We start from the raw sequence: 14,209 nt of genomic DNA, 5'->3' as shown, positions 1-14,209 counted from the left end.
TAACTTGAAGTATTTTTAGGATTTTTTTGGGAATTTTTCATTTTTTGGAATTCAAATTTGAATTTTGGGCCAGTTTGAAACCGGCCGGAACCGGAACCGGACCGGACCGGCTTGACTGGTTACTGGTAAAACCAGACTGATTCCGGTCGGGATTTTTAACCCTGGCTACACTAGCTCTCGCACTTATTCTAGATATTTTGTAGCACCAATTTAATAACAAACTGTGTGATGAAGGAGTTTCTATTATGGTAATGGCTCCATTCCAGCCGGGCGTATTTTTAGGGAAAATTCTGTTTTTCAACCCTGAACTATCACGATAGTCCGATTTTGGCCCTTGAACTACGAAACCGGACATCCTACACCTCCAACTAACGAAACCGTTTGAAAAACAACCCTGGCTCAGCCAAAGGCGGTTTTGCTACAGTAAAATTTCTGAATTTCTGGAATTTCACACCTCTCTCAATTAAATAATAAAGAAAGCATAGTTAATATTGTCTAAAAATCATGATATTTTTTTGGGAGGTAGATCAAAAGACAAGGAATCTATTTTGGCTAGATGTGCTACAATAGACATAAAGGAATTTGAATTATAAAATTTTAAAAATAGGTAGAATTCAAAATTCCTTGAATTTTTAGGTCAGCTAAACCTATTATAAAAATGCATTAAAAATATGATAATTCATAATTTTTTATTTAGTTTAGTTAGGTACTTTTTATTGGCCCAAGTTCTATAGAAAATTCATAAATTAAAATTTGAGGAATCAAATTTGATTCAAATTTGAGCATTGCGAAGGAATTCAAAAACTTTCATAAAAACTTGGGCCAATAAAAAATACCTTATTAAACTAAATAAAAAATTATGAATTATCATATTTTTATTTCATTTTTATCAAAGGTTTAGCTAACCCAAAAATTCAAGAAATTTTGAATTCTACCCATTTTTAAAATTTTATAATTCAAATTTCATTATGTTTAATGTATCACATCTAGCCAAAATAAATTCCTTGTCTTTTTATCTACCTCCCAAAAAAATATCATGATTTTTAGACAATATTAACTATGCTTTCTTTCTTATTTAATTGAGAGAGGTGTGAAATTCCAGAAATTCGAAAATGTTACTGTAGTAAAACCGCCTTCAAAACAGCTTGCTACAGTGCTCGATGGGGTGATTCAGACGGTTTTGCCAGTTCGAGGCCTAGGTTACCCGGTTTCGTAGTAGGAGGTTGAAAAACGGACTTTTTGACTAGTTCGAGATTGTAAAATAGACTTATCCCGTATTTTTATCATTGGGAACGGCCTGCTCCATCAGTCATCGGCCCGCGATCGTATTGTCCGTTTGTCTAGGCTTTTCCGTCAGCAGTCTGCGCACTTTGGGCAATCTCTCTCTCTCTCTCTCTCAGAACCTCACTGAGGACGGCGGGGGCAGCGACTGGCATCAGCGAGCGACTCCGACGAGGGTGGCCAACACTCTCTACCACTCCCCCTCCCCTCCCCTCCCCTCCACTTCTCTCCCTTCCCCTCCCTTTCCATTTTCAAATCCACAGCTAGTATGCAGGTTTTGCAATTTTGCAGCTGTATCTTGCCACTCTTTAAAAATATGTGTGTAACAATATAGTTTTTGCAACATTCTGGTTCCACCTTATTGTATCGTTTATTTTTGCTATTTTTTATGCGTTCAACTAAAATATCATATGCATTTTCCCTCGTATATGGCAGGTCCGACCAAGGAGTTTTCATGAATGCAAATACGAGTACAATAATATTCTAAGAAGCATACAGTATGCTACTATTAAGTCAGATAGCAAATATTGTGTTCATTCATCTTGAGAGTACATGTTCTAACTTTTTGTGTAGCTGTAAGATGCCTCATGCTGTCATTACAACACTGTATGCTTAATATTGGTTCATGCAGTCTCTGTCTGTTCAGTTCTGATGTTTAATGCTGCCAGCCACCTATGCAACTCCAAATAAAACGGTTTGGATTTTTTTTTGCCCTAGCTACTCGTTTGTTGGCTGCACGGGAATTGCTTTTTTCTAACGTCAGGTTGGGGCCTATCAGGGGCGCGAGCTGCGCGTGGGGACTCAAATCCGAACAGCTGCTTTCTAATCATGATTTGCCTTTTGTGAGCGGTCGTGCGGCAGGTCTAATATACGTCTAGCCGTACGTTAGCTGCATCCACTTCTATTATTATATATAACAAAACTCCATGTGCCTCAAAAAGAAAAACTCCATCCGATCATCGTTGACATTCAAATTTCTTGTAGGGCGTGTTAGGGGTGGTAATAATTCATGGTCATAATGCTCTCTTCCCAATTTTATTTGGCTCTTAATATTTTGAACTCAAAATTGTATAAGACTAGATCCCGACTCTTTTAGGGTTCAGCTTTTAGATTATCTAGACAAAAAAAATTAAGATCATTTACCATCCTAGATGTGTTCAATTACATATTTAGATCGTAGCGTATCTAGGAACGAAACTACTCCCTCTGTCCTGAAATATAAGTCATTCTGGCATTTTGCCAGATTCATTGAACATTATCTGAATCTAGACAAACTGTATGTCCAGATTCATTTAAGATTCTATGAATTTGGATATAGTAAAACACTCTCAGAATGACTTATATTTCAGGACGGAGGGAGCAGCTAAGTAGCTAGCCAGCCGTCCACATAAAACTTCCAGTCACATCTGCCAAATCGGTTTCTGTTTTTAATTAGTAGAGGACCTCTAATCAGAGTAGATATTTCATAAATCCGTCAAATTAATAAGCTTCCATATCATTATTAAGAGCGGATCTGTTCCTCTGCGGACAACCAATCTTTTTCGTTTTCCTGAGTAAATGCCGCTGCGACAAGTGATATTTTTTTTGTCCGACCAATGAAATACAGTATATGCTGAACACGCATGCATGTTCTTGCAATCTTATTGGAAGATAGGCCGTTACATCTGCAGCACCGATAGAGTTGTAGCATAGCACGACAGCGTATCACGTCAGTGTAACTACTCTCTCTATCTCACAAAAATATTTCATTTAGACTTCAAATTTTGTTCCACAAATACTATTCGATTAGATTATAGTAAAATTTATCTAATTAAAGTAATACCAAGTACCAAGAAATAATTATAGAGAAGGATATGAAGCCAATCAAATGCTTAAGTAGATGTTATTTTTCTAGTTCCAATGCAGTTTCATTTATTAAGAATTTAGGGAATCAAATAAACAACACGGTCTTCAATCACAACTGCTATAGTTAATTAGGGGTAACATGCTCATTTTCTAATACTAATAGTATGTTTGAAATTTTCTAAACAAACAGTCCGAAGGGAGTAAGTGATTGTTCCTTCTGAGTTTTATGGGATGAAATTCTCGTCTCATCCTATAAAACTTCCCTTTCTCTCTCCTCATCTTATCAGCAAAATTGATGATGTGATATAACATTTAATCCTATAAAGAAATTTGCTATGGAAGTTAACTTTCTATGAAACTTGTATTAAAACTGACCTCATCAGGGTATGTACAACAGTCCAGACAGCTGTTGTCTATTTGATATACATAGACATCTAAATAGATAGTCTGTACAACGAATCGTCTGTTTGGCTGTCTACAAGATATTTAATTCATTATTTGACACATAAATCACGATGATCTAACACATAATTTGATTTTGTAACCATTGTGTTGCATACATAAGATATGCAGAATATATTCAAATAATTTGATCTTGTACACACGAGCATTGCAACAGTCCACACACGGGAATTGCAACAACACACATGGGCATCAATTCACAGTCAAATTGCAAGAGTTCACACGAGCATTAGAAAATAGCCTGCAACAATTGCAACAGTTCACACATGAGCAGCTAGCAGATCAAAGGCACACATGCTGCAACAGATCATAGAGTATGGATGGACGACTATAGAGCAGTATTCATATAGACTGCCATGCCATTCCTTACGATACACAACTAGTAGGAGAGGCTTCAGTTTTCTTTTGTTTTACGTTTTGTACAAAATACTGTTTTGCCCAACCAATCCAAATAAAGGCAATTGATTGTTCGTCGGTCCACACGACGAGCATGATGGGTGAGGGATGCGACGACTTCTGCATCCTACAGGCATTGGCGTATCTAGCGGGGTGGACGGGTGGGCCCAGGCCCATCCTAAACTTTGCATCTCCAAGGTATACAAATAAAAGTTATTCAGCTATCAAATAACATGTATGCAAATTTAAGATTTAATTGTTGGTTTTCTAATGTTTAAAATTGTACGATACCTTATTACTATATTATTAGGTATCTTTGATGAGTTTTATACTAGTATAGTACCATATATTTGCCGTCATAAAATTTTTATGTTAAGTTGGACCACCCTAACCCAAAATTCTAGATTCGGCACTGCCTACAGGCCAATTGACAAAAACATCAGTACACGTCACCTTTTACATCCTAGGTGGACGACACGTTGGCAGCCAAGCATCCACACTCGCGTCCACGTCAGCTCCACGCGACGTGCCTCACAGCCCTTGCACCGCCACGTCATTGCCCGGCTCCCTGTATATCTGTCCGCGCTCATTACTCGCCTGTCCCCCGGGGCAATTAAGCCGCTGCCGGCGACACACGACAGGTCACCGTGAGCCGGGCGGCGAGCCATGGGGCACCAACCACGAGACGCCGAAGCGCCGCTGCTCGCCAAGCCCGACGCCGCCGCGCCCGCGCCGGCGCCGGCGCCGGCGGTGAAGCGCAACAAGTACCCCTTCTTCTGCGCCGTGCTCGCCTCCATGACCTCCGTCCTCACGGGCTACAGTACGGATCCTGCCTGCTACTTCGCCAGGTTACCCATCTTTCCATATGTGTGTCTCCGCGTACGGATGCTGAACACCCGCGCACCGTGTGCCATGGCATGCCCGGCGGCAGACGTGGCGGTGATGAGCGGCGCGCAGATCTTCATGGCGGAGGACCTGGGCATCAGCGACGCGCAGGTGGAGGTGCTCTCGGGCGTCATCAACATCTACTCGCTCGCCGGCGCTCTGCTGGCGGGCTGGACCTCCGACCGCCTCGGCCGCCGCCTCACCATCGTGCTCGCCAACGTCTTGTTCCTCGCCGGTCCACTGTGCATGACGCTCGCGGGAGGGTACAAGGCGCTCATGGTGGGCCGCTTCATCGCCGGCATCGCCGTCGGCTACGACTTCGTCATCGCGCCCATCTACGCCGCCGAGATCTCGCCGGCGTCCTCCCGCGGCCTCCTTACCTCAGTCCCCGAGGTATGCTATGCAAGCTCACACTGGCTAGATGTGTGCGCGTGTCTGTCAAGAACAATAATTGACATGTAAACTCGAGCAGATTACTTGACTTGATTAATTTGTGATTTCTGAAGATTTTTAACAACACGGGAGTGATGCTGAGCTACGTGTCGAACCTCGCCTTCTCGGGGCTGCCACCGCACCTGTCGTGGCGCGTGATGTTCGCCGCGGGGGCGGTGCCGCCGGTGTTCCTGGCGGCCGGCACGCTCACCATGCCGGAGTCGCCGCGGTGGCTGGCCATGAAGGGCCGGGTAGCCGAGGCCAAATCCGTGCTCCACCGGACGTCGGACACGCCCGCCGAGGCCGAGCGGCGGCTGCTCGAGATCGAGGACGTCGTCTCCGGCGGCGCCCAAGGGAAAGGGAGCAGCAGCGCGTGGAGGGAGGCGGCGGCGAAGCCCGGCGTCCGCCGCGTGCTGGCCATGGTGCTCACGCTGCAGTTCTTCCAGCAGGCGTCCGGCATCGACTCGGTGGTGCTGTACGGCCCGCGGATCCTCGCCGCGGCCGGCGTCGCCTCCAACACCTCGCTCCTCAGCCTCAACATCCTCTTCGGCGTCGCCAAGGCGGGGTCCATCCTAATCGCCATGGCGCTGGTCGACCGCGCCGGCCGCCGGCCGCTGCTCCTCGTGAGCACGGGCGGCATGACGGCATCGCTGCTGCTCGTGGGCTCCCTGTTCGCGGCGTCCGCGGGCACCAGGGGCGGCGCCGCGGCGTCGGCGGCGAGCGTGGCCGCGGTGGTGGCGTACGTGGTGTTCTTCTCCATGGGGCTGGGGCCCATGGCGTGGGTGTACAGCTCCGAGATCCTGCCGCTCCGGCTGCGGGGGCAGGGCGCGGGCCTCGGCACTGCCATGAACCGCACCATGTGCGCGGTGGTCATCATGACCTTCATCACGCTCTACAAGGCCATCACCATGGCGGGGGCGTTCTACCTCTACGCCGCCATCGCCGCAGCAGCGTTCGTGTTCGTCTACGCGTGCCTGCCGGAGACCAGGGGACGGAGTCTCGAGGACATGGAGGAGCTCTTCCACACCAAGTGATTCGTGTCATCTTTCTGATCATTCAAATGGAGGCTACGGTTGTAATCATTCAATTCAAATGTTCGAGTTTTGGGCTTTGGCCCAAATAAGTTTCCATATAAACCAAATTAGGCCTTCTGTTGCTGCTTACTCCACGGTATGGTTTGGAGCTATCCACTCGGTTTACAGCAGTCTAGAGAGGAAATCAAACTAATGGCAGGAAATAATTTCCTGTAATAATCAGCCTTCATGACTGATTATTGAAGGCTTTTGGTTTTGTTTACAAATTCAATTAATTATGTACTGTACCAGTAGTGCGACATGTGCTGGTACAGTGTGACATGTGCTAAACCAAATTCACCCCTCCAGTCCTCGACGATTTGCATCATCAGCCCCACGTTCACCCCTCCAGTCAACTGTCGATCGCCGAAGGGGTCCTGAGCACTCGAGCATGCTCTCTCTGCAACTAGCCTTGCAAATAAGTTGGGTTGAAATAGATTTAATAGATTGGGTTTTGATACGAAGTGTATTTGGGTGGGTTAAAATGGATTGGATTAGGTAATAAGGTGGGGCGAGTTCTATGTAAATGTGGGTTGGCGTGGCTGAAATGGATGTTTTGTGCAAAATAGTATGACTATATATAGATATCGGTAATGTATTAAGAGCCGGACTCTAGAAATAAAACTTCACATTTACAGTATAAAATTTATCAAAATTGCCTGAAATTTATTAAAGATGACTCGTATGACTAGCAGCTACTTTGTACAAAGCAGTGTGACTAGAATTACACGTGGGTCCTACGTCAAGAGCGGGATCCTAGAAATAAAAACTCGCATTCACAATATAAAATTTTATCAAAACTGACTGAAATTTGTTGGAGATGACTCAGTATGACTAGCAGCTACTCTGTGCAAAGCAGTGTGGCTAGAATTTCAGGTGAGCCCCACGTCGAGAGCTGGACCCTAGAAATAAAATCTCACGTTCACGCTATAAAGTTTTATCAAAATTGAGTGAAATTTGTTAGATATGACTCAGTATGACTAGTAGGTATACTATGCAAAGCAGTATGGCTAGACCTACACATGGGCCCCACATAAAGAGTCGGACTCTAGAAATAAAATCTCGTGATCACACTATAATTTTATTGAAATTTATTCTCAGTATGACTTGTAGCTACTATGTGAAAAATAGTATGGCAAGACCTACACTATAATTGTTTTGGAAAATGGGTTTTTATTGGGTTGTAACCATAGTTTGGCTAATGGTTTATTATATTATGAGCTGAAATATTTGGGCTGGATTGGTATGTGGTGGTGGTGGTTTGGAGTAGAGGGTAATATTAATTTTCATCATGAGAATAGATTAGTATGGGTATAGCTTGCTTTCCAATCCATTTGCAGGGTTACCTACAGGGTTGGCTTGAACATTAGCATCCAAACTTTCACAAGCCTCCAGCTTGTTCTCAACACCATTTTGATATCTGCCCAATTCTGCCCAAAAATTACAAAATTATTTCTAACTAGCCAGATGATCCATGAAACTCTATCAGAGATGCAATTTAGATTTTCAAATCTTTTTCACATAATCATATTTTTGCTAAATTATTATAATTTTCCACTGAAAATCTAATAATGTTTCTCATAGAGCCCCACATACATTTTGCCACTATACAATTAAAAAAGAGGTGTCGAATACTTTCTGGTTCAGAGCAGAATTGACAAAGCAAAGGATTTGAGACACCTATCTTCGAGTGGTTATCAACTTATTGTTTGATAGGAGCCAAAAACACTAGCACTCTAGGTGGGGCTTCAATTTTCCACACACATGGGATGTAAACTGGTTGCACCCCCCCTGAAATTAATGATGGCATAAATGGAATGGGTTGAGTAGATGCGTGAGCTTTCATAAGCCCAAACTAGAGCATCTCCTTCTTGACTAAACTGAACAACAGAGACTATTTCCACCGGATCCAACCATTTTGACATTATATTTTCAAAGAAATTTCTTCTGAAGTTTAATTTGACCTCTTGGCCATCCCAGATTTCAGCCAATGATTTGCCAACTTGATTGTTAATGCTATAGAGTTCCGAGAACTGAACTGCTAATTAATGGAGCAGTACCAAACCAGGTATCCTCCCACATGCCATCGATAGCCAAATTTAGGGGCATGGGCTGCCTAGATGATACCTTTCCAAAAAGAGGAAGAAGGGACTTGGAGGAGCCAGAAAATATTCACAGCCTGCCTACATATTTTCTTCTAATGATTTCATGCCAAAGCTTCCCTTCATCTCTTAAAAACCTTTTTCTCCTAGAATCCCAACAGGACCAGGTTCAAATCTCGCATGTTTGGGATTACCAAGTCTCCCTTTTCTTTTCTCATGTTCACCATTTGCCAGTTGGCCAGATGGATTTTACCATGACCCTCATCGTCATCCCATAGAAAGTTAGCCATATGGGTCTTGAGGATATCAAGAGCCCATTTTGGGAACTTGAGAAAAAAGATTAGGTAAATTAGGATGCTAGAGTGGCAAGTTTTAATAAGGATTAACCATCCTGCATATGACAAGAGTTTTCCTTTCCAACCAGCTATTATTTTGATCATTTTCTCAAGTAATGGTTGCAGGCCTTCCCTTCTAAGTTTTTGGAAGTGGAGAAGGATACCCAGATATGTTATTGGGAAAGCCGCCACAAGATAGTTGAAAATGTTCCTAAGGACATCTATCTATCCAGCAGAAAGTCCCAGTTAACCCTATCATAAGCTTTCTCACAATCTAACTTAAGCACTGCTCCGGCAGTTAGTACGATGCACAATATGTAAATTTCATTGGCAACTACCACACTTGCAAGATTGTATCTCCCCTTTATAAAAGTTGTTTGATTGCTGCAGATAAGCCTATTAGTACTTTTGTTTATTCTATTAGTTAACAACTTGGTAAAGATTTTATAGCTACAGTTGAGCAAGCTTATGGGTCTGAACTTTCTCATCACACAAGCATCTTTTTCTTTTGACACTTGGAGTAATTATAGCAAAGTTCAATCTATAGATGTCCAGCTCACCCTGGTGGACATCATTGACCATTCTTTAGAACTTCTAAAACAGGCTGACTCTGACAGCCCATAATCATGTAGACGCTGTTGCAGATGGAGCCTTCTTCTTGCTGACCATTGAAGGACCTACCACTTTGATCAAGAAGCTGGTATCAAACCAAGGATGGAGCGATGAAAGGCTCCAGCCACATCAGCAGGGTATGCACACCGTCAATGAGACAGGCATGCTCGCTGCAAAGATTGATCTCCTCCTCAAGAAAATTGAGGATTATCCCCAAGACAAGGCTCAATTGCAACCAATCCAAGCATTAGATGCTCGCATGATGTGTGAGGTATGCAGGAGCACCTGATGGGGAATGACTATCCCGAAACCCAAGAGGAGGTCATGTATATAAGCAACAATAATGGGTTTTGTCCACAAGGAGATCAGGGGTGGAACCAACCACGCCCATACTACAAAGGAGGTAATAGAAATTAAAATTCTTTAATCCTAGTTTAGCTTGAGTGATCTTATCCACAGTCAAGGAAAGATCAATAAGTCAATTCAAAAAAAGCTTGCCGCCAACACCATCATCATTGTAGACACTAAAGATTCCTATAGGGTGTGCTCAGTTATTTGTCATAGAGCCATTATGCATTTGTGCAGAGTTTCTTCCATCCCTACCCCATATCCATGAACCCTTCTCTATCGCTTGGCTCAGTTGTGCCTCTACCTCTCACCTTTCCCCTCCAACGAATGCCATCGGCACTGGAGTTTCCACCTAATTGATGATATTGAGCACACCGGAGCCGCTTCTCTGTTGGCCACTACCTCCGCACTAGATCGGGTACTCCATATCGTCGATGACCACCATACCAGATCTGCACCCCTTTGACACCGCCCGTCGCATCAGATGTGCTACAACATCGATGATGATCACAACACAAGATCTGCTTCCCTTCAATGATGCCTTCCGCACGGATCTGCTCCCACTTTGACGACTGCCACCGCATCATAGCAACCTCACCACCTTCGATGAGCAGCTACCCCGACTATTGACACTAGTCAAACGCTGATGCCCCACAGCAAGAGGTATGGAAATCCATCCACCTTATATGGTTCTTGCTAGTGACACATTTATCCACAGTTCGAGATTAGTGGCTATAGTGGGAATGTATTCTACTTCCTATCATGAATATGTAGTGAATGTAGGTTACTAACACTAAACTCTATTTTACACATGTAAGAACCGTCAAAATGTGAATATGAAATGGGACGGGATGTGAACGTCGGGAACAATAACAAAATAATGAAGGAGCTTGGCATGAGTAGTTTGCCATCGGCTCTTAGTTCGTTGCCAAGAAAAAAAATCAACTTCAAAGGGGGGACGTCCAGGTAGCAAAGGGAACAAGTCTTGTAAGAATGCTAGTCAGGGTGAAGGGTCTGATTTATCATATTACATCCCTGAAGTTGAGGAGCCTGATGATGGAGATGATGATATAGACTTAGAAGAGGAGCCGACACCCCTAGCAATTAAGGTGCACCTTCTATCTTAACTTGGGGTGGGGGATGCAGGGATTAGATATTTGAAGGCCCTTGTTTGGTTTTGGTAATTGAGTGACAACTTAGGTGGACTAATGAGTGTTTATGTTGACATACACATGTGATTAGTCAACACAAAGACACTAGTATGAGCAACATGTGCCATGGAGGAAAAATAGCTAAGTGTTAATGCTATGCTCATATAGTGTGATAAAGGAATTCATTGCATATGAGACATGATATAGAGTCTTATGGCTAGATGGAGAAGATCGAGACAAGGCTTTGCGTCGATGGACCGGTTGCAAGTGTGAAGGGTAAGTTGGAGGCTTTGAAGTGAAAAACCACATGTGGCGGGAAAGCTTGAGCAAAGACTTGGCACCGATGGACCAAGGCAATGGTGAAGACCAAGCGAAGTTGAGATCGATGAACCAATAAGGTCACATGATGATATGAAGTGGATCATATTCATTCAAGGAAGATCAAGCCAAGTGTTGACTCATGATGATGATCAAAAAGGCTTGATGGAGATTGGTGCTTGTGTAGCATCAACATTTGAGAAGATGAAATGGAATGCGCAAGGCAAAGATATGAGTTGTAGGGCATTTCATTTTACCAATCAAGGGTTGTGTAGAGAAGTGTTTGACCGGATTTAGGATAGATGGCCGTACTATCAAGAGGGGCAAACTTGTTTGCATATCGTCACCAGTGCCACTTGAGCGAACTAACTTTGCATACGTTGCTAGGATCGAGCGGCATCAAAATTTTTACAAAAATATTTTGAAAATGCTACCTAAGGCTTAAAGGTTTTGATCATCACGTGGGAGATCATTTGTAGTTGGCATGCTTTGGAAAAAGAGTTTTTGTTGTGCTCCTAACTATGGGTTTGTTTTGAAATGGATTTCTGGGTTGATCCATTTTGTTTTGGAACCTTTATTCAGTTGGGTTGTGTAGTCCTCTAAATAAGCTTTCCATAGAGTCCAAGATCACCTAATTTGGTTGATGGAGTTAAAAGGTATGAGCGTTTTACCAAGGATCGGTTTTGCTGGAAATGGACCAGCGAACCGTCCGCTACTAGGGGGCGTACAGTTTGCCGGTTTTTTGTTTGAGCTCGAATAGAACCGTTCTTGGCTCTGGATGATGTTTGAAATTATACTGCGGACAGTCTGGCCCTTGGGGGCGGACAGTCAGCCCCATGTTGAAAATTCTTGGACATAAACTATGTGGCTTCTGGTGTGGCGTGTAGGTTGAACGACGGATGGTCCACCCTTGGGGTGCGGACAGTCCGCTAGTCACTTCCAAATTTAGCAGAGACGTTTCCAACTCGGTGTGCTCAGTGTTTTGAACTGCAGACGGGTCGCCCGGGCTCTAACGGTGGACTCCAAGGAGAGTTTATTGAGAATAAAGCCATTAAGGTTTGAAATGGCAGACGGTCTGGTCTCTGTGAGGCGGATAATCCACAATAACTTTGTTTTGATGGGTTTTGAGTGTAACTGATAGTTTGTGGCCTTCCTCTATAAATAGAGCTGGTGGCCGGTCATTTGACGAGTTGAGCACCTTGGGGACTTGGTGTCCTTGTGTGAGAGTGCTTGAGAGCCCCCCCCCAAATCACTTGTGATTAGAGCAATTCACATCCGCTAAGTGAGATAGTGATTCTAGTGTGTTGCATTGAGAGTTTGCAAGAGATTGGCACTAGGTGATTGAGTTGCAAGCTCGTGGTGCTTATTACTTTTGGAGGTTGCCACCTCCTAGATGTCTTGTGGTGGTGTCTCCGTGAAGCTTGCAAGAAGATTGTGCAAGGCTCCGGGACCGTGATTATGAGGGGTATTGTGCTCACCCACGGGAGCCGCGAAAAGCAACTCTAGTTGAGTGAGATTCGAAGAGCAACAAGTGGTTCGGCCGGGTCAAGTGCTAGAGCTCGTGTGAGCACTCCACGTGGGAGAGTGTGACTTGAGAGTCACCACTAGCAAGAGGACTGACGGCAACCTTGGAGCTTGTCTCAATAGGGACTAGCTAGGTGGTAACCAAGTGAACCTCGGGATAGAATCATCGTGTCAACATTTGTGCTTGTATTTACTTACTCATATATTGTTCTTGAGTAGTTGCTCTTGCACTTAGTTAGCTTGTGTAGCTTGCTAGTTTCCTTCCTTGCTTGTGTAGCATAGTAGCTGCTCCCTTGCGTGATTAATTAGCTTGAGTAGCCTTGTTAGTCACTTTGCTTAGTTTGTGCAGCTAAGTAATTTGAGCTCTCTAGTTTGGTTTGTGTAGTCTTGCTCTTGATAACTACTAGTTATGCTTAGATTTTGTGTGCTATGCATACTAGTATGTGTAGGAGCTCCCCTGTTGTTTGAGTACTAGTTGCATAGACTTGTGTGACCTTGCAAACTAGAATTGTGTAGATGAACTCTACCTAGCTCGGCCTTAGTTGCTCAATTAGCATCCTTTGTAAGGTGCAAGTTTTAGATAGAGGGGTGTAGTCTTGACTAGACCGATTAGTTTAATTCCACATTTTTTCAGTAAGCCGACAATGTTTTATGTTATAGAAAGAAGTATTCACCCCCCTCTAGTCCACCATCTCGACCCTACAATATTTGCAATGATTAGAAGCTACAATAATTATTTCAAATGCTAGGACTATATATTTCCAATACTTATAAGTGCTTACACATTCTAATTTTGAAGTCTACATGGCCCTGCACAAACTGGACGTAGGCCGAGCATAATACCGACTTTGGGCTATTGGATTCCAGATCAGAAGGTTGGTTCTTATGCTACCCTGAAGGCTGGTGCGCTAATGGTTTATAATTGTTGAATAATGAGAATTTGAATTGCAGTATCTAACATAAAGAGGTGGCCTAAGGAAGGTGTGGGAAGCAACCAGGGAAAATTCACTTACAAGATGACCAAAGCTATGGGAAGAAGGATGCCCATATCTGTTGCTGAGGGGAACTAAGGCTGCATGAACCGGTGCAAGCTACGAAGTTTGCATTATTGGCTGGTGTTATTGTTAGATCTCAAGTTCCTATCTTAATCCATTAGAAAGAATACAAGTAACATAACATCTTGACAGGTCCCTGCTTTACACTAAAATCTTCTATGGCCCTTGTGTAACTCATATTTCAATTCTAATCACCAGGGGAGGTTAGCAATTGAGAAAAGGCACAAGCCAACAATAGATGCTTGAATGTATTCAAGTCAAGCATACGACAGATGCGATATAAGTTAAAGCAGAATACTTTGTTGACGTCCTGCTAATAAGATCCCCATAGCCTCTCATGTCCCCTACATGAATGATACACAGTGGTGTCAACTTGTTGACAAGTGGTCA

At 43.6% G+C, this 14,209-nt stretch overlaps 1 protein-coding gene across 2 annotated transcripts; it reads left to right on the top strand.

Annotated features, from left to right (window-relative positions):
• Positions 1-4,581: 4,581 nt before the first annotated feature.
• On the top strand, positions 4,582-6,606 carry LOC120666324 (polyol transporter 5-like). 2 transcript variants are annotated; one of them, XM_039946152.1, is made up of 3 exons: positions 4,583-4,804; positions 4,916-5,262; positions 5,376-6,606. In XM_039946152.1, the coding sequence occupies exons 1-3, from the start codon at positions 4,651-4,653 to the stop codon at positions 6,333-6,335; spliced, it is 1,461 nt and encodes a 486-aa protein (XP_039802086.1). In that variant the 5' UTR covers positions 4,583-4,650; the 3' UTR covers positions 6,336-6,606. The 2 variants fall into 2 exon arrangements, with proteins under 2 accessions (XP_039802085.1, XP_039802086.1); XM_039946151.1 differs by having other exon boundaries at positions 4,582-5,262.
• Positions 6,607-14,209: the final 7,603 nt, after the last annotated feature.

This window comes from Panicum virgatum, chromosome 3N (genome assembly GCF_016808335.1).
Source record: "Panicum virgatum strain AP13 chromosome 3N, P.virgatum_v5, whole genome shotgun sequence".
Classification (NCBI taxonomy): Eukaryota; Viridiplantae; Streptophyta; class Magnoliopsida; order Poales; family Poaceae; genus Panicum; species Panicum virgatum.
The sequence above is the reverse complement of the archived record's forward strand: the minus strand, read 5'-3'. Positions and strand labels throughout refer to the sequence as shown.

Bases quoted from the DNA above. Each gene is read 5' to 3' on its own strand.
- LOC120666324 (XM_039946151.1), top strand. From the start codon at position 4,651: ATGGGGCACCAACCACGAGACGCCGAAGCGCCGCTGCTCGCCAAGCCC. The intron at 5,263-5,375 runs GTATGCTATGCA...TGATTTCTGAAG, and splicing joins TCCTTACCTCAGTCCCCGAG to ATTTTTAACAACACGGGAGT.